The sequence below is a fragment of the Halictus rubicundus genome, chromosome 6 (assembly GCF_050948215.1).
Source record: "Halictus rubicundus isolate RS-2024b chromosome 6, iyHalRubi1_principal, whole genome shotgun sequence".
NCBI classification, from domain to species: Eukaryota; Metazoa; Arthropoda; class Insecta; order Hymenoptera; family Halictidae; genus Halictus; species Halictus rubicundus.
In genome coordinates this window covers 16,834,913-16,854,095 of record NC_135154.1, presented here as the reverse complement: position 1 = coordinate 16,854,095, position 19,183 = coordinate 16,834,913, and the positions used below count along the sequence as shown (strand labels likewise).

The 19,183-nt window shown below is 39.2% G+C and overlaps 1 protein-coding gene across 5 annotated transcripts in view; it reads left to right on the top strand.

Annotated features, from left to right (window-relative positions):
• The window catches only part of Nrx-1 (neurexin 1), a 479,861-nt gene that overhangs the window by 216,784 nt on the left and 243,894 nt on the right, over window positions 1-19,183 (top strand). For all 5 annotated transcript variants that reach the window (XM_076789038.1, XM_076789039.1, XM_076789037.1 and 2 more), the window contains 2 exons: window positions 2,260-2,403; window positions 12,823-12,983. In XM_076789038.1, the coding sequence (XP_076645153.1) occupies window positions 2,260-2,403; window positions 12,823-12,983 (305 nt within the window). The remainder of the gene's footprint in view (window positions 1-2,259; window positions 2,404-12,822; window positions 12,984-19,183) is intronic.

Genomic DNA, 19,183 nt, shown 5'->3' with positions numbered 1-19,183 from the left:
TCGTAGCGAGACCACTTTTCCGATTAAAAAAAAAAATGAAATATTCAGGAACATTGAATATTTCAAAAAACATCCGAATTTCGTGATAAATGCTTCACAAAACTATTTTTATCTTGTCCAATAGATTAAGAACTTTGCTTCAAGGTCTTTCTATGTGCTGTCCCATGCTTCTGGTCTGGCTACACAGTGTCCCCTTTCACGCGTCTGACTATAGACTGACTCAGATCACTTCGGTGATCATACACTGTCTCATAAGTTGTCTCAAACGACTTCTCCGACCAGGTGACATCTCGTAGTCTGTCTCATTCCACTTGTTTGACCAGTAAGAGTGATATACGTTGTCTGAAACCACCTGCCTGACTATACGATGTCATACACCACTGTCTAATAGCATTTGTCTGACAATGTCCTATTTTACAGGCCGTCTTACACCACTTATCTGACAATATACTGTATCGTAGGCTGTCCTATTCTACTTGTCTGTCTATAAACTGTCCTGTTCTACTTCTCGGAATGTAGATCGTGCAATTATATTGGTGACAGAAGTAAATTGCATTGTGACACATGTCTGGCCAGAGACTTTCTAATTCTACTTGCCTGATCATAAATGTTTCATTGTTTGGCTATAAACTGCCCTTTTCTACGTTTCTAACCGTACACAAATCATATTCTACCGAGCCGGCTATAGTTCCTAATTGTTACAGGTGGACCATATTCCTCTTATAAATTAAAATCAATGCAAAATTCCTCTATTTTTACAAACATCTACAGTTGTCCAAAACGTTTTCCTACAGTTTCATAAAATCGCGAATGTTATGCTCGTTAGTGATACACAAAATCCAGAATGCTTAGAGACAGATCAACTGTGCTGAAACAAAACTGATAAAAAAATGAAAAATATTTAAGTTATATGAAGACTAGGTATGTCGAAGAAAAATATCTGTATTTTTAGAAAAATCCGCTACAACCGTCTAAGACGTGTTGCTACAGTCTTATAAGAATAACAACGTTACAATCATCACGAATGTACAGAATACAAAAAGCCTATTAATAAATCTATGGAATAATGGTACGTAGAAATTGGTCTAACTGAGGGATAGCCCAGTTCGGTGAACGAAAGGTGTGGTAAAACGGCGTCGGGGCAAGCGCCGCGCAAATAAACATGGGGTCTGAAATGCCCACGCAGTTTAGCGAGGGGCCAATTAATTTTCGGATCGTGGGAATCATTCTTGATCGAGTTACCGGCTGGTAAGCAGCTCGAAAATCGTTAGCGGGCTCGAGGCGGAGGCTCGTCGCGCCCTCTTCTCCCCGCGCGCGCGGATTGCTCGATGATTTGCGGTGGTAATGAACATTTCAATCGACGGACTCGGTGCATTCAACCCCGAAGCGGCGCGATTTGGCCCCGCTCCAAAGCCATTAAACCTCGTCTTATGGCCTTTTTGCCTGGCCTTGCCTCCGCGCGCACTTTTGTTTGGTCGCATGATAACAATGGGACGATGGAAAATAATGAGAGAGGTCTCGCCTGGCGAACCTGCGAGCCACCCACGCGAGGATTAGACGTCTACCCCCTTCAACCACCCCCCACCCCCGAATTGAAAAACCTTGAGTGTATTTACGAAAACAGCAGGGGGGAAAAGAGAAAGAGAGCGTTGGTTTTAATTAAGTTGAATGTTAAAGCCACGGCGCATCTTCGCCGAGGCTTTATTAATTTCGACGGAGATGTTTCAGTCGTGGGGACGTTTCCATTTAGAGTTCCGTCGACGACGTACCTTCGAAAGGGACCCTTCTGCCCCGCAGACTGAACTTCGTTAAATTATTAAAGCCGCTGTTTATGCTGTTCGCGGTAAAAAAAAATTCTGTGAACGCGGCATCTCGAGTGCCGAGCTGTTTTCAGAATTATCGGACACGGTTTCGACGACCTTTATCAGGACTAATTAATTCGTTCTGTGGTAGGGTAGTTGACGTGTTAGTGGAACTGTGGGGATCAGTATGTAATGCGTCGGGGAACGTTGAAACCGATGAAATGGAATATTCATAAAACACACGACCTTGATCCTTGTGTAATATTTATGTAAATTGTATAAACTTGACGCTGGCGTTGAAACACTTCTAGAATTTGCTTGTAAATGCAGCTATCACTCTTTGTGATCAAATTAATCTACCGAGACCGTTTTAACTTCTCGAAAGTGAATTCTACGCTTTAATCAATTCTATATTGTGAAATGTATCATAAATGTGTTAAATTTTTCTTTGTTGCAGATAAAGCACCTTCCGAGGCCTCTTTCAGAGGATTAGAGTACATAACGATAAACTTCACGAAAGGGGAGCGAATTCAGAGCACGCAGGAATCCATCGGCTTGCAATTTAGGACCAGACAACCGAAAGGGCTTTTATTTTATTCCGGTAAGTTAATTAATAATATCCTTACTTTCTATTTCGCGTTCATTTAATCGCCCTCAGCCCCACATTTATTTCCACACTCAGTTCATTTAAAACTGTTGTCGTGATATGTCGCTTTAAAAATTATTTTAAACTAACTTTCTCGCCAATTCGATCGACTTGCAATCTTTCGCACTCGGAGCTGTTTTAACTCCAAAACCAAAAATTTCTTCCGACCCAGAATATTTCCATCCTATATGATGGTTTTTATGCGTATGAAAATGATATAGTACCTCGTGTAATTCTTAGTAATTTATTAACTAGAAGCAAGCTTAACAATGTAAACAATATTTTCTACAATGGCGTAGCAATTTTTCGTGGCACCCCAGGGTTAATTTTCGTTGTTGCAAAAATGGTGTGATGGCTCGTACGTTTACCTCGAAAATTGAATTCGAGGGTGGCCGTGCTGCATCGATCGGGCGGACGTTTCTAAATTTTTCCAAAGGGGAAAAATAAAACCCCATTATGTGCTCGTCTATGTTTCTACGACACGCGGTAACCCATGAATTCCGTTCGCCGCACGCCGAAAACGTTCCACGACTTTCGCATAAATTAAATATACATGGGACTAGCGAAACACTCGCGACGGTCGCATTGCAGCTGCAGCTTCTTACATCGGTTCTCCGCTCCGTAACCGAACCCACCTCGAGAAAAAGAAGACTGCGTGCAAGTGGACCGTGAATTGATAAAGTATGGACACAGGTTCCTAGGTACCAGCCAAATCGCACCGTGGAACCAAAGATTAATCTTTAACGACAACTTCTCTGTGAAAAATTATTCACCGCGATTCCAACGTCGTGAATCGTTAGATCCGACACACAAAACGTCAAGTAAAACAATTTTTCAATGCGCATATCGATTTATTTGAATGTCTTCGTTGTAGTTAGAGAATTAGACAGATTTTAAAAAATACATATTTGTGGCAGAAAATTTTGTAGGAATGGCAACAGCTATTTTTTGTTTTTTTTTTTTAATATAACATGTTTGCAGTTTCCATTTAGAAATTGTGAAATCATTTCTAAAAATTTCATAACATTTTTTATTATATATTTTTCCCAGCGAATGGCAGATCCTTTTAGTAAAAAGATTGGACAATGTTTTCTTCTATAATCTCATTGTGACTATGAGAATTGGTTCTTCTTAATACGCCTTATTATTTCTAATTTCGCTTCGCTTCAACGGGACCTCTTTGACAGACATCCGCAATGTCCGTTCTTTCGTTTGAGCACGTTTGACGGACCCAATATATTTGCTCGGAACGGATAAAATTAATATGGTCGACATTTCGAATGCCGAACCGTTCTGGTTGTCTATACGATTCCAACTGCGCAAGGAATCCCCTTTAATCCAAGGGTATTGTTGGGAAGGACCATTGTCTACTTGCGTCCCCTCAAAAGGTGGAACTCATGATTTACTCCGTGAAATCAAAGTCCTCCTCGGAAGAGAAACTCCCAGAGTGGTTAAATCCTTCAGGAACTATGCCTTTGTTCTCTTGTGTGCGGTGGCTGCTAATCGGTAACAGTGTCCTTATGTTTATTTGATTCGCTGTCGGGCGACCTCTGTCGAAAAGTATTCAATGGAACTTGCCGATCGCGAAAGATATTCCCATTGAAACGTCCCTCGAGAATTACATCGGCATTTCCACGTAGTTCAAACATTTCACATTAGCCGGATACAATTACCCGGGTACAGTGTTACCACCGTCGATTCATTTCAAATTAACCCTTTGCACTCGGCGCTATTTTCATTCTAAAACGAAATTTTTCTTCCGTCTTGGAATATTTTCATTTTATTCACACGAAACTGATCCGATTACCACATATAATATTTAAATGTTTAGTAATCTATTGAGTAGAAATTTTGTAATGTAACAAATATTTTGTAATATTTTTTGTAATTTCTTTGAAATAATGCCACGATAATTCCTAGTGGTGCTTCAAAGTCACCACCCGAGTGCAAAGGGTTAATGCAATAAAGTTGCTTTTTACATTGGAACTTAGACTTAACTCTAGATTTACGAAACCCGTCAAAATACCGGACTGGAAATTTTTAAATTTACAATTACTAACCCTTTGCACTCGGAGCCATCGATTCTAGACTCATAATGTCCCCTTAGAGGGGACACCCGAGTGCAAAGGGTTAATGCAATAAAGTTGCTTTTTACACTGGAACTTAGACTTAACACTAGATTTACGAAACCCGTCAAAATACCGGACTGGAAATTTTTAAACTTACAATTACTAACCCTTTGCACTCGGAGCCATCGATACTAGACTGATAATGTCCCCTTACAGGGGACACCCGAGTGCAGAGGGTTAAGAGTGCAAGGGTGCACTTGTAAAGAATTGGTCAATACATTCGTTTCCTTGAGCACAAAAATGCAATAGAAATGGCTGAAGATCTAAATAACTAGAATTTTGTTATTTTTACTGTAAAATAGTCACAGTGCTCCGCAAAACCTAGTCCTACCATCGAAAAATCGCAGAAAAGACGCATGGGTCCGCTTTTCGGGAAGCCTCAGCTAGCGGAATGGCAAAACGATCGCGGTGGGCGGTGTGCAAACAAGCGGGGGTGGGGGTTCGCCTAACAGCCGCGGTAGCGGGGCAGCCCTAAAAATTTCGCGGCGCGCTCGAAACAATTTCGGCGCGGGCATATTTAACGATCACGGAACAATGCGCGGCGAGTAGCCGTGACGGGGTCACGAGCTTAAACTGCGAAACTGCCGGAAACGTAGCAGCCGGATGAGAAATGCAAGTAGGACAGGGTAGAGGAGAGAGAGAGAGAGAGAGAGAGAGAGAGAGAGAGAAAGAGAGAGAAATAGAGGATGGGCGGAAAAAAGGACGACGAGAGGAGGAGGATGGTAGAAGGCAGGAACGAATGAGCACAGCTTCGGGTACACGCGGGCACTCGCGAACCGAGCCGAGAAAAACCGTGCTGTTCATTACGCAGAGAATTTATACGAGCCGATGGAGCGGTTCGTTTCTATTTCTCGGGCGTACCTACCGTGGCTGCAGCTCCGGCAGGATCATTGAAATTCCTTGCTCGCCACCGAGGCCGGACGCGGTGTCTTAACTGGCCTTGTTTACAAAATAGTCGGCCCTGGAAATAATTATTCGTTGCCTGCGGAACTGCCATGCACTGCTAATTTTTCTGCGGAAAGTTCGCCCCAGACGTAGCGATCGAACAATCTTCTTCATAAAGTTCTATTAGGTTGGCACGAAAGTAATTTCGGTTTTCACTAATAGATGGCTTATGTTTTGTTTGATCGACTTCTGTTAACGTTGCATTTGTTTTCTTTCTGACATTTCATAACTGCATCTTTTAGGTTACTTTTGAAGCAAATTACACGTGATTTTGATTAAAATTGTTGGTTCTGTGTCAATTTGAACGTGGAGTGCAAAAACGAACATTATAGGCACATACTGCTTTTTTATTTCCGTAGAGGTAAAAAAGCTGCCGAGGCTCATAAAGATATATGTGAAGTTTATGGTGTGGATTGCTTAACAGAACGCACGTGCCAGAATTGGTTAAAAAATTCCGTTCTAGAAATTTCTCACTTAAAGGCGACCAACGTTCTGGTCGACCATCTGAAGTTGACGATGACCAAATGAAAGCCATTATTGAATCGGATCGTCATGTAACTGTCCGAGAGATTGCAGACCGGTTAAATGTCTCGCATACGACTACAGAATATCGTTTAAAAAGTCTCGGAATCGTTGAGAAGCTCGATATTTCGGTTCCACACGAATTGAAAGAAATTCACTTAACGCAACGCATCAACATATGCGATATGCATCTCAAACGAAACGAAATCGACCCTTTTCTGAAGCGAATCATCACTGGTGATGAGAAATGGGTTGTTTGCAATAACACAACTCGAAAACGATCATGGTCGAAGGGTGATGAATCAGCCCAAACCACGCCGAAAGCTGAATTGCACCAAAAGAAGATCATGTTGTCAGTTTGGTGGGATTACAAAGGTATTGTGTATTTTGAGCTTCTCCCAAGGAACCGAACCATTAATTCAGACGTTTATTGTCGACAACTAACAAAACTGGACATAGCAATCAAAGAAAAACGGCCAGAATTGGCAAATCGCAAAGGAATCGTGTTCCACCGTGATAACGCTAGGCCACACACATCTTTGGTAACACGTGAAAAGTTATTGGAGCTTGGTTGGGAAGTGATGTCGCATCCACCATATAGCATTATATGCTATTATTATCATTTATTCCGAAGTTTACAAAACTCTTTGAATGGTAAAACTTTCACTAATGATGATGGTCTGAAATCGCACTTGGATCAGTTTTTCACCGAAAAGGATCAGAAGTTTTATGAGCGCGGAATTATGAAGCTACCAGAAAGATGGCAAAAGATCATAGAACAAGATGGAAAATATTTTATTGATTATAGTTCATTGCTTTGATAAAAAAAAAATGGATTTTATTTCACCTAAAAATACCGAAATTACTTTCTTGCCAACCTAATATTATGCGTGGAAAAATGATTTCGCTTGTTTTTCTGGCAACCTCAGAAACATAATAACTCTATACATTAAATTAGAATCGTATCATCGTGTTCAGAAAGTGGCACGGGGAACGGAGAACAACGAAAAGAAAAAAATGGAGTAGGTAGGTTAATCGTAGATAATAATTCAGAATCCAGCAAAGGGAGCTCGATGGGACGATAAAACAATCGCTGCCGAGGTCTCGAAGTTATCTTTTGTACGTGTTTCCGCGCCGGTCCAAAACGGGACAAAAATCCGGGCCGCGGAACATGGGGCCGACAAGCGTTGTTCCGCGTGCCGGGCAAAAATGTGCATAATTTAAACGGGTGACCATAGGTATAGCTTATCAGGAGAACAAATGAGCGACCAGGGGCTAGTACTGCGGGGCAAGCAGATACGCGATGTACCAAAGTAGAACGTGAACTATGCGAGCGTGTGTGTATTACAGCATTGCGGATCGCGGCCCCGATGCGTGTAAACGTTTCCAGTCCACGGTGCTTTCTCTCTGCAGCCTCTTCCTTCTCGTCTTTCTCTCCGCTCCTCTCCTCTCCTTCTCTCCTTCTTTGCCTAGACTTTCGCCTCACGATGCGGATGCACAGGATATATTTTCTTTCCGCTCTCGCGACACTTATCGTTCGATCCCACGCTTTATTATCCTCTGCGCTTATGGACGCGATACTTTTAGACCCTCGGCTGTTTTTTAGCGACTTTGTCGTTCCCACGTACTCAATACTTATGCAACATTTGCGGTCAGTTATTATTTTCTGAAGATTATGAAGTAGAGAGAGAGAGAGAGAGAGAGAGAGAGAGAGAGAGAGAGAGGTGCGTTTACGATTATTAAATTGTTTATAGTGAAAATAAAATGCAAATGAAAGGTTATAGAAATATTATGCGAAGCTTCCTTTACAAGCTATTAAATTCTTTGTAGTGAGTGTAATATATGTATAATAAATTCTTTATGCAAGCTTGCCTTGCCATTCATTCATTATTTCATAAAGATTATGTAGGAAGAGCAGTTGTATTCATCAATTATTAAATTCCTTATATTGATAATAAAATTCAAATGAAAGCTCGTAGAAATACTATGCAATGCTTCGTTTATGATCTATTAAATTCTTTGTAGTGAGTGTAATATATGTGTAATTAATTCTGTATGCAAGCTTCCCTTACCATTCATTATTTCATAAAGATTATGCAGAAAGAGGAGTTGCATTCACCAATTATTAAATTCCTTATATTAATAATAAAATTCAAATGAAAGCTCGTAGAAATACTATGCAATGCTTCGTTTATGATCTATTAAATTCTTTGTAGTGAGTGTAATATATGTATAATAAATTCTTTATGCAAACTTACCTTACCATTCATTATTTCATAAAGATTATAGAGGAACGGGAGTTGCATTCACCAATTATAAAATTCCTTATATTGATAATAAAATTCAAATGAAAGCTTGTATAAATACTATGCACTGCTGCGTTTATGATCTATTAAATTCTTTGTAGTGGGTGTAATGTATGTATAATAAATTCTTTATGCAAACTTACCTTACCATTCATAATTTCATAAAGATTATAGAGGAACGGGAGTTGCATTCACCAATTATAAAATTCCTTATATTGATAATAAAATTCAAATGAATGCTTGTATAAATACTATGCACTGCTGCGTTTACGAGCTAGTAAATTTTTTGTGGTAAATAGAAGATATAAGTTCTTTTGGCAAACTTCCCTTATCATTATTTTATAAAAATTATGCATAAAGAGAAGGTGCATTTATGAGTTATTAAATTCCTTATAGTGAAATCGAAGTGAAATACAATTTTATGCATCTTAAAATTGACATCGACTTTTTCATAAACATGCTAGTGCTTTTTAAATTTGTTCATAATACTGCCTCGTTGCAATTAATTGTTAATTAAAATATGCATCCTCTTTTCGAGCTCGTCAACAAATTATTGAATAATATGTTACGCAAAGTGTCCTCGTACATAATTCAGTATGTAATTTAGTGTAATATAAATATGTATGCAATAACGATGTAACCGCACCTGATAATTTTATGCCCCATTTGGCATACTGAACAGTAAAATGTGGCGTATGTTTACACGCTTGTTATGAATAAATACTTTATAGCTAAACATAATTAATGCATAAACTGTCGTTTCGATTGTAATACGTATTTTCAATGGATTGCATAAATCCATCGAATTTAGGCAACGAGGTACAAACATTTGTATTAATTTTGAACATTCATATTTCTATCAAGTGTATTCCTAACAATCTATGAAATTACTATATTATCGTATAAATTGTTTTATTTCTTTCATTGTTTTAATAAAACTTCGTGAGTTCACGTACGACTAAAAAATAATGAATCTGTACTTGTCGATCCTTGCAAACTTAAATTTAAGGGTAGGAAACCACCCTCTAAAAGCTAATACCCTCAACACCCTCCCTAAGGATAAAACAAAAAGTATAAAAATATGATAAAGTTCATTTTCCACAAGATTAAAAAACGTAAAAACTAGAAGGGATAGCTACCCTAATTTCAAATACCCTTCAAGCTATTTTATATTTCGGAAGTCCCAGCTTCGAGGGAGAAAATTTCATCCCTTAAACTTCCGTTTCAGCCCCTATCAAAAAATATTCCTCATTCTTGGCTCCTACGCGAACCCGCAAAGTCTCATCAAAATTGTGAGGTAGGGGACACACCGTGAATTCACAGTAAAAATTTTGTAGATCATTCTCGAAATTGGGTCACGCATCCGACCGTCTAATACCGTTCCCGCGAACAAACAGGTGTCGACACTAATCCACGGAGCAACGATTGCTGCAGCAATTTGCGACCCGGGTCTCCTCGGATGCACATCGAACCGTATCTTCGTAGTTCTCGCACGGTACTTTTTCCCCATTCTATTTGACCCTCGCATTTGAACACTCGGTGCGCGTCAAGGATTACCATAAATGAATAAACGCTGAATTTTAACCGGAGCGCACCACCAATCGTCTCGTCGACGTGCCAGCTTTCGTTGTTCCGCGATAAAGCTTTACATCTCCCTCGAATTTCAATTCTAGTCACTTTACATCGCGGCCGTTATTCCGCGACGGGGAACCGACGGAAATCGAAAATAAGAAATTGCGACGAGTTCTTCCCGAGGCAGTGCACCCGGGGGAAAATCGATCGCTAATCGCACGCGATCGATAATCGAGAATGCAATATTTATGCAGTGGCCACGCGAGCAATATGAACAATTCCTTTTCACGATTTTTCTGGACGATTGTGGTCGCGCGATTTTTAATAACCTCCGAAGCATTTGGTAAACGATTTTTATTCGTATACGCCATTGGTCAAAGTTTCTGCAGCAAAATTTTCAAGTGGGGAAATAAATCCTAGAATGATGAGCAAGTGTTTTAAATAAAATCATTTTCCCGATGCACCAATGGTTCTTACTATTTATTTATTCGTATAAATGATTGATTTAATTCTGACATTCACCTCGCGTCACTATTTCATTGCATCATTATTACACAACCGTATAAACGAGTTGTTTTTGATGGCATAAATAACAAATTTGATTGTGAGCTGCACCAAATTTAATATCGACGAGCAACAGCTTTCAAAATTACCAGAGGAATTTTTTAATCTTGGACAGCAAGCACGGTAACGGAATTTTTTAATTTCGTTGAACGGCGGGTTCTAAAAATTAGCTAAGGAATACAATTAAAAACACATCTGGGAATCATTGTTTCCGTACAGCATCGATATATCGTGTTGGTCTGTGCAAGCGTTGAAATATTTTCGAAGCTTAACCCTTCAGTGCATAGGTAAACTAAATATTAGAAACATGAATGCATACATAAGGTCCATTGAGGACCCCACTTACCTAATTCCTTGCTAACTTTCATTACAGCAACAATTTATTTCTGTAAACTTCCTGTAAAACTGTAAAATTTCTGTAAACTAAAAATGGCGCGGCTAAAAATGTTAACAGAAAAATCCAACACTGGGGTCGTTTGCGGACCCCACTCATGCATTTAAGGGTTAACACTAGATTCACGGAACCTGTCAAAATGACGGATTCTAATATTTGAAATTGCGAATATCGAGATTGTAAAAATGCATCCATGAGCAATTATTTAACAAATTGATTTCTTCGGATATATATTATTGAAAAACTGCAAACTTTGATCGATACATCCATGTTATTTTTATAAAGTAATGTAAAATAGCCATTTTTAGTGCTCCGTAAACCTAGTGTTAAATAATAGCCGGAAGTGGTTCCTTTACGGCGTAATCCATCTTCCGTGATGCCGATGGCACAGTTACGGTCCACTTTGACGCGTCCAAGTCGACAGGCCGTTGTCGAGTGTTTTTTTTTTTTTCACTTCTCCGCCTATCGATTTCAGGGTGGATTAAATCTTGAAACGACGTGTATAAATCGTTTGTGCCCGCTTACCATTAGTTTCGGTGCTCTTCGTTTCGAGAGCGGCTCCGAGAGCCCCGCGACTGAGCTCGTCGTTAATAATTATCGTGCCGACCGAACTGAAAAGCCCGTAGATTATGGGCCGCACATCGGCCAGCCTCGAAACGATCCGAGGGATTAAGACATGGCGAACGATACATTATTTCTTTTTTTTTTTTCAATGTTGTTTTTCGTGCTGGACTGACCGCCACGCCGGTCTTTGTGTTTAGTATAATTACGGTCGCCTAACCGGCGCGGCGTCAGCGCCAAATCCTCGTTGATTATCTCTTACACTTGTACTAGATTAACCCTGCAACCCCTTCGTGTCCTGCGGATACTATGGGCCACCGTTTTCATGATAATGGTACTACGAACCCAAAATACCGAGCCCTTTTATCAAATTTTATTCAGTTTAATTGTTATTCGTCATTGTATTGCATCGAATGAAAAATTCTGTTTCGTGTCACGCATTGATTCTAAATTGCTTTTGTTTCGGTGTTTGTTGTGTGGTACTTGTAAAAGAATTGTAAGATTAGTAATCGAATTTTACATTGATTTCAGTAATTTCAGAAAATATCGAGGTTGAACTTTACCTCAGGAAACCAGAAATTTTTTACTTTTTTTCAGGTAATCCTGTAGATCTTGGCGAGAACATGTCGAAAGTCCAAGTTTCAATCCTAGGAGATTGCTAGTTGAAAAGTTATGTGTGTGCAAAGATGTGCGATTTGAGTGGATCTATATTTGGTGCTGAAGACAATAGAAAACAATGAAAATGGCGTATTAAATCGCAAACAATGTGTTTGGCTATAACAAATTGGGTCATGATACGTCTGTGTTTTACCTTCATAATTGTCACAGAATGATTTGTCCAGATTAAAAATTTCAATTCCAAGCTGACACATTGGGTGCATGAAATTAGGTTACATCCACGAGAAGCCCCAGGAGTGAAACAGTAATTGCTGTCATAAATCTTAACACATTACTTACGTACCAGCTGTTGTTTAATACCTTCTAGAAATTTTTCAACATCGCCAATAATGGCAGTCTTAAACAGAAAATTATCCTGAGAAACATGATTTAGTCATTTTCTTTCAGGATTGTTATTTAAAAGAAGATTTCGAACCTTCGTTGTAATGAATCGAATAAAAGTCAAACGAAATTGGAACAATTTACTAAATAATATGAAAACAGTTTGCTTCGTAAGGTTCTACAAATTAGAAAAATCGTGTCACCCGTATATGACGGTATTAAATAAATTGTATCAACTTTCTAGCACAACATTTTGTTGTGAATGTGCCCAAAATTGTTGGAAATGCATATGCAAAGAGACGTGACCCTTCTTCGAATATTTATACCTCGGGGGTAATTTCGAAATGGCAAGTATTTACCGGGGGTCCATTTTTTGTTTCAGAAAAGGAAGATGATTATCTGATCATATCTCTGAGAGACGGTGGAGTCGCAGTGAGCATGACGCTGACTAAAGGTAGATTAGATCTCCACATAAAACCGCCCCGGCTCCGATTCGACGATAATCAGTGGCACAAGATCGTCGTGCAGAGGCAGGTCCAAGAGGTAACGAGATTCATTTATATCGTTTCACTGGTGATTAATCTAGAGTAATTAACCCGCGTGCATTTCCAATCCTCATCTGAAAAAACATTATCCCACCGATAGAGAAATATTATTCGCTCCGAATTATTTTGATCGGCGAAAACATTCCTTGATTTCTTCTGGACGTGTCAATTGGTAATTCAAATTGATTGAAATTATAATTAGCTGGAAAAATTCAGTTCCTATCCGAGTTAGATTATCGTTCGGATTATTTCATCCTGAAATGTTGTGTGACTATTCGCAAGTATTTTTTGGATCAATTAAAACGTATATTTCTGTTTTATTTGATATAAAATAAGGAAACACTGCTGGTCCATATGTTCAGATTAAACAATTGACATGATGTGATGTAGATGCAAAGTTTATTGGATTAATGTTTGTAAACAATATGAAAATACAAGGAGCAGATATTGAGGGCTACTCTCAATGAAATGAACTATGAACAGTATAATGTGGATGATAAATGACAAAAATTAACTGTGGACCGACCCGTATGGATGACAAATAAAATAAATAAATTGTGGACAGTCTCCTATGGATAATAAATGAATAAAATTGAATATGGCCAGTCCCATGGATGACAAATAAAATGAATGAACTGCAGACAATCTCACACGAACGTTAAATAAAAACACTTGTCTCGGCATTTCCCAATAGCAAATTTCGATGAACATTTGACAGAAACCAGAACAATATAATAATACATTTTCTATCGACGTGGTGTCGATTGTCTCTATCCTCGCCGAACATCAAAGAATTCGTGAAAGTTGTTCCCGTTCCTACATAACAGCGAAAATGCCAGAGAATATGTCCGATTCCGGTTGTACAATCTATTGTAAAACGAAATAGATTTTCCAATATCTGTTTCACGTCTTACCCGCAGTTTTGTGTCCATTGGGTAATTGAAAACACGTCAATAATCAATACTTATCGGCAGCGAGCGGTCTCGTTAAACTTTATTGTAAAATACGTTCATATCTAAACCGGAGCTTCATCTATGTCGGCCCAGGTATTCGATTATCGAACACAATCACAGCGTGTGGTTACACGATCGTCCACGATTATTCGTTCTAGATTTAACGTGGAATCGTTTTAACGTAATACGAGCCACTGACAGTCGTAACAGAGTATTAACAATCCGGGCAAAGTGTGGACTCATTACTAAGCAATTCGAAAAAATAGGTATTAAAATAGACATTAAATTCCTCTGAAGTTTCGATCACTTCATATTTCACGCACTCAATTTTCTCATAAATAGACAGCTAGATCTCAATATTCTACTACCCAAAAACTCAGAAAATTTCTCATATTGTATCACCGAAGAAATCAGACAATTCTTCGCATTCCACTACCCCAAAAATCACAAAATTTCTCACATTCTACTACCCCAAGAAATAACAAATCTCTCACACTCTACTACCCAAAAAATTTTAAAATCTCTCACGTTCTACTACCCAAAAACTCAGAACCTTCCTCACATTTTACTACCCAAAAAATCAGAACCTTCCTCACAGTCTACTACCCAAAAATTAGAAAATTATTCACATTCCACTACCCCAAGAATCACAAAATTCTTCGCATTCCACTACCCCAAAAATCACAAAATTTCTCACATTCTACTACCCCAAGAATTAACAAATCTCTCACATTCTACTACCCAAAAAATTTGAAAATCTCACGTTCTACTACCCAAAAACTCAGAACCTTCCTCACATTTTACTACCCAAAAATCAGAACCTTCCTCACATTCTACTACCCAAAAATTAGAAAATTCTTCACATTCCACTACCCCAAGAATCACAAAATTCTTCGCATTCCACTACCCCAAAAATCACACTCACATTTTACTACCCCAAGAATTAACAAATCTCTCACATTCTACTACCCAAAAAATTTGAAAATCTCTCACGTTCTATTATCCAAAAACTCAGAACCTTCCTCACATTTTACTACCCAAAAATTAGACAATTCTTCACATTCCACTACCCCAAGAATCACAAAATTCTTCGCATTCCACTACCCCAAAAATCACAAAATTTCTCACATTCTACTACCCCAAGAATTAACAAATCTCTCACATTCTACTACCCAAAAAATTTGAAAATCTCTCACGTTCTACTACCCAAAAATCAGAACCTTCCTCACATTTTACTACCCAAAAATTAGAAAATTCTTCACATTCCACTACCCCAAGAATCACAAAATTCTTCGCATTCCACTACCCCAAAAATCACAAAATTTCTCACATTCTACTACCCCAAGAATTAACAAATCTCTCACATTCTACTACCCAAAAAATTTGAAAATCTCTCACATTCTACTACCCAAAAATTAGAAAATTCTCCAAATTCCACTACCCCAAGAATCACAAAATTTCCCAACCCCCCGTTTCTCAAAGAATTAGCAATTTCTCACATTTCACCACCCAAAAAATCAGAAAATTTCTCACATTCCACCACCCAAAAAATCCGAAATTTCTCAGCTTCCACAAGTGAAATTAAAAGTCTACACAATTCCAAAGCGTGCATAAATTCATATTTAGACCAAAGTACAGCTCTAAAAGCCAACATAAAGGACTGTCAAGTTTCACATTTGCCACCAGCATTGTCCAGGACACCAGCTCGCCCCACTCGGTGTCGCATAAAGCTCTCGCAAACAGTGTGTCCCGAGTGTGCGGGGCGCAAGAAATCAAATTTTTTTTTCCGGGTGAACGTTTAAAATGGCTAATCCCTCTCCGCATTAACTCGGTTAAAATCGGTAACACACGGGATAGTTGGGTCGGTTCCGTTGTCCGGCGTCCCCTGTCCCGAGGCAAATAGATCGGCGAACGGACGTGAGGGCAATATCGTTAGTGTGTCCTGGGTATACAGCGGCATTCATCGCGTATTACGCGCCGTAGGATAGGTAATGCAATTATTTACGCGTTCCCGTCAACCGGTGGAGGGAGCCAGGCACGCCGACACCATATACAGAGTTTATCGATTTAACGCCGGTTACGCGTTCACGATCTATGGGCGATCGGATCGATACCGATCCCTCGCGATCGCTAGTCGATTGTTTTCGCGATAGGTTCCCCCGCAGACTCGTAATTTCTGCTGTTTAAATTCCGATCGAGCGCCTTTGTACGTGTCGCGCCGCCTTCACCAAGAATTCCAATTGGCTACGGGCGTGCACCATGGAACCGTAGAAGAGGCTGAGAGATTTTTCTCAGATCGTCCCAGCTATTTGCGTTCGGTGCACTGTTTCATTAAGGAGCCCCGCTCTCGTGGAACGAGACTCGCAATCCTCGAATTTAAGGGGTGTTCTAGTTTCCGAGTTTGGAATTTTTTTTAGAAAAACTGTCGGATCTTTTGCATTAAGATTTTGTGTACGTCTTCATTGGTACTCGAAGCGCACGTGTGATTTTTTTCAGGTAGAAATAATCAAAATTACATGAGTTATATATTTTTTCATAGAGTGTGTTATGGAACACATGGGTCGATGGTTGATACGATTCCGGTCTTTCTACTGATCGGAAATAAAATGTTTAAGTTCAGTATGAATGTAGTTGTCATTTCTGTGATTACGCTGACGAGAGAAAATATTCTCGTTCCAAGAAGATTTGGTTTAACAAAGATTTAATACCTGTAGCAATAAGAGAAACAATACATTGATAGTTGCGAGCATAAATAAGTTGACAAGCCTCGAGACTTGGGCTGGCTGCAGCGAGGTGTCGCAAAACGCTGCCGGAATAATCAACAACTCTTTTTACAACTGGATTACAGATATGATTCATGTGCTCCGCGGACAGGATTGATGATGGTCGGAATAGCGACGGCTGGGATATTGGGGAGTGTTGATTATTAAATGTGGTCGGCTCAGCGGATGGGGATGCAAATTGTGTGGTTTTGTCTGATGGGGATGTTAAATGAGAACGACTTGTTGATCACGGGATATAAAAAGCCTGGAGATTTGCTTCGACTAATGGATTCTCGGTGTATGGAGTGACCGGGGGTGAAATGGGCTCTCGCGTACAGTATTGAACACCACAATATAAGCGCGTATTTTACAAAGTGTATCGCGTGCGTCACTGCGATACACCATGGTCGAACGGTCGACACAGACTATCTATTCGCTTAATTTTACGATCACTTAATAATTTCCCCCGAACGGTTGATAGTCCTTAAAAATCAATGACTGATAGTCTTCGTGCATTATTCAACGACCAGCGTTACATATTTCTTTCGTCCTGGATGTTTAGTATTCCACGGTGGTCCTTCAAGTGTACTTAAATTGTGTATGACATAGTAACGGTTCGATTATTTTTTTAACACTTTATCTGGCTAAGTAGGCTCTAGAGTTATGCTAAACTTCATGCAAAAATCAGAACCAAAATTTTTCTACGGAAGAAATACACACTGTAATCGATGATGACAGCGACGAAGATTAATGCAGCAGAGGGGTAAGAACACTTCCATGGGAATAAATGCATTTTATTTAGAATTTGATATAATATCCATCTAAGAAATTAATTATACGAATCGCATGAACATGGTACTTATACGGGCACGGAAACGGTAAAAAAAATAGCAGTTTTTGATTTTTTTAAGTATGTGTCCCCACTTTGAAAGATAAAACTGTTATTGATTAAAACTGTAAAAATATGAACGTAGCGTCTTATAACCTCTACGAGAAATCGGCATTTCAAAACTTTTTGATTTTTTAAAATACGGTTTCGAATCTAAAAATTCTGAAAAAATTCACAGATGCACACTGTAATAGCTAAAATATGCCTGATTTTTTTCAGAATTTTCAATCGAAGAGGATAAGAGACATTACAGGAAATCCTGATTTTCTTCGTTACCCCATTACTACCCCCTATGTCGACATGTAGGGTTGAAAATTGGCACAAAGTATTTTCATTGGATAAGCTGTCGAATTGCCCACTGCAAATTCAATTCGTTTCGGGGGCACTTTTGACTTCCTTATCCGACACCCTTTAGTGTTTAAACACATTCTGAATGCACTGTTATGTTTTTTACGAAAGTATTCGTTCATCGAGGTCGAAAAAGTAAAAATCTCAGGCGTGTGCTTGCTCTAAAAATTAAAATAAAAATTCTCAGAGATACCTGTACTTATTCGAATAATTATAAAGTAAATATTTCCAAAAGCGTCTGTATAATTCAAACAATTACACTGTCCGACACCAAAATCGTTTTGCAATATCTGTTGGGTGATTCTTATACACTTTTTGTCATCCTAAAACCAAATCTGAAAGCAGAATTGCTCCATCACGCAACGTTTTCGAAAAATATTGGTTTTTGTAAAAGTGCACGATTTTGATAAAAAATGACGTGTTACGCAAAAACTAAACACACGAGAAAGTTCAAATTGGAGTCAAGAGATAGAGGGGACTCTCCTCTACATATTCATACAGCCAATTATATTTTTATGTACTTCCTAATAGTTGTAAGTGGTTGCTAAAGTTTGAAAATGTGCCGACGCGGGTACTTTGTACGCTCTATTTTTGTATTTATGTGGAAAATCCTTTGTCTAGCAGGAATTTACTATACGGGAATGCATTCTACAGACATTTCTGGTGAAGAAACTTAAACCTTAATATACAAGAAATATTAATTGACAGACGCGTTCGGCCATTGCAGCCTTTTCTCGACTCGCCAGGGCCGTCGCTATGCGTAGTCGACGTTGGTACCACTCAAGTACGTCTTTGCTTACTATTTCCATACATTTTTTTTTGTCTTTTTGGGTGCCAATCATTACAGAAGATTATGAAAATACGAGTTATATTCACATTTCATTGTGGTAAACCAATATTTTTCGAAAACGTTGCGCGATGGAGCAATTCTGCTTTCGGATTTGGTTTTAGGATGACAAAAGGTGTATAAGAATCACCCTACAGGTATCGCGAAACTCGAAAAAAGTTTGATTTCGTTGGACAGTGTTATAGAATGTCGTCGCGGTTGAAACGACTATAAAATGGAGGTCCTGAGCCACTCGTTCCGCTCGGTCCAGTGATATTGGTGTCGAGTAGAGAGTAGTTGCGCGGAATCTGTTGGGAAGCTGCAGTTCCGCGAAAGCCGCAAGGCACGCGTCCTCCTGGCAGCTCGAAAGCCGCACGTCGAAAGCCAAGGCGGTGCGGACGCGGCTTTAGAAGAGGCACC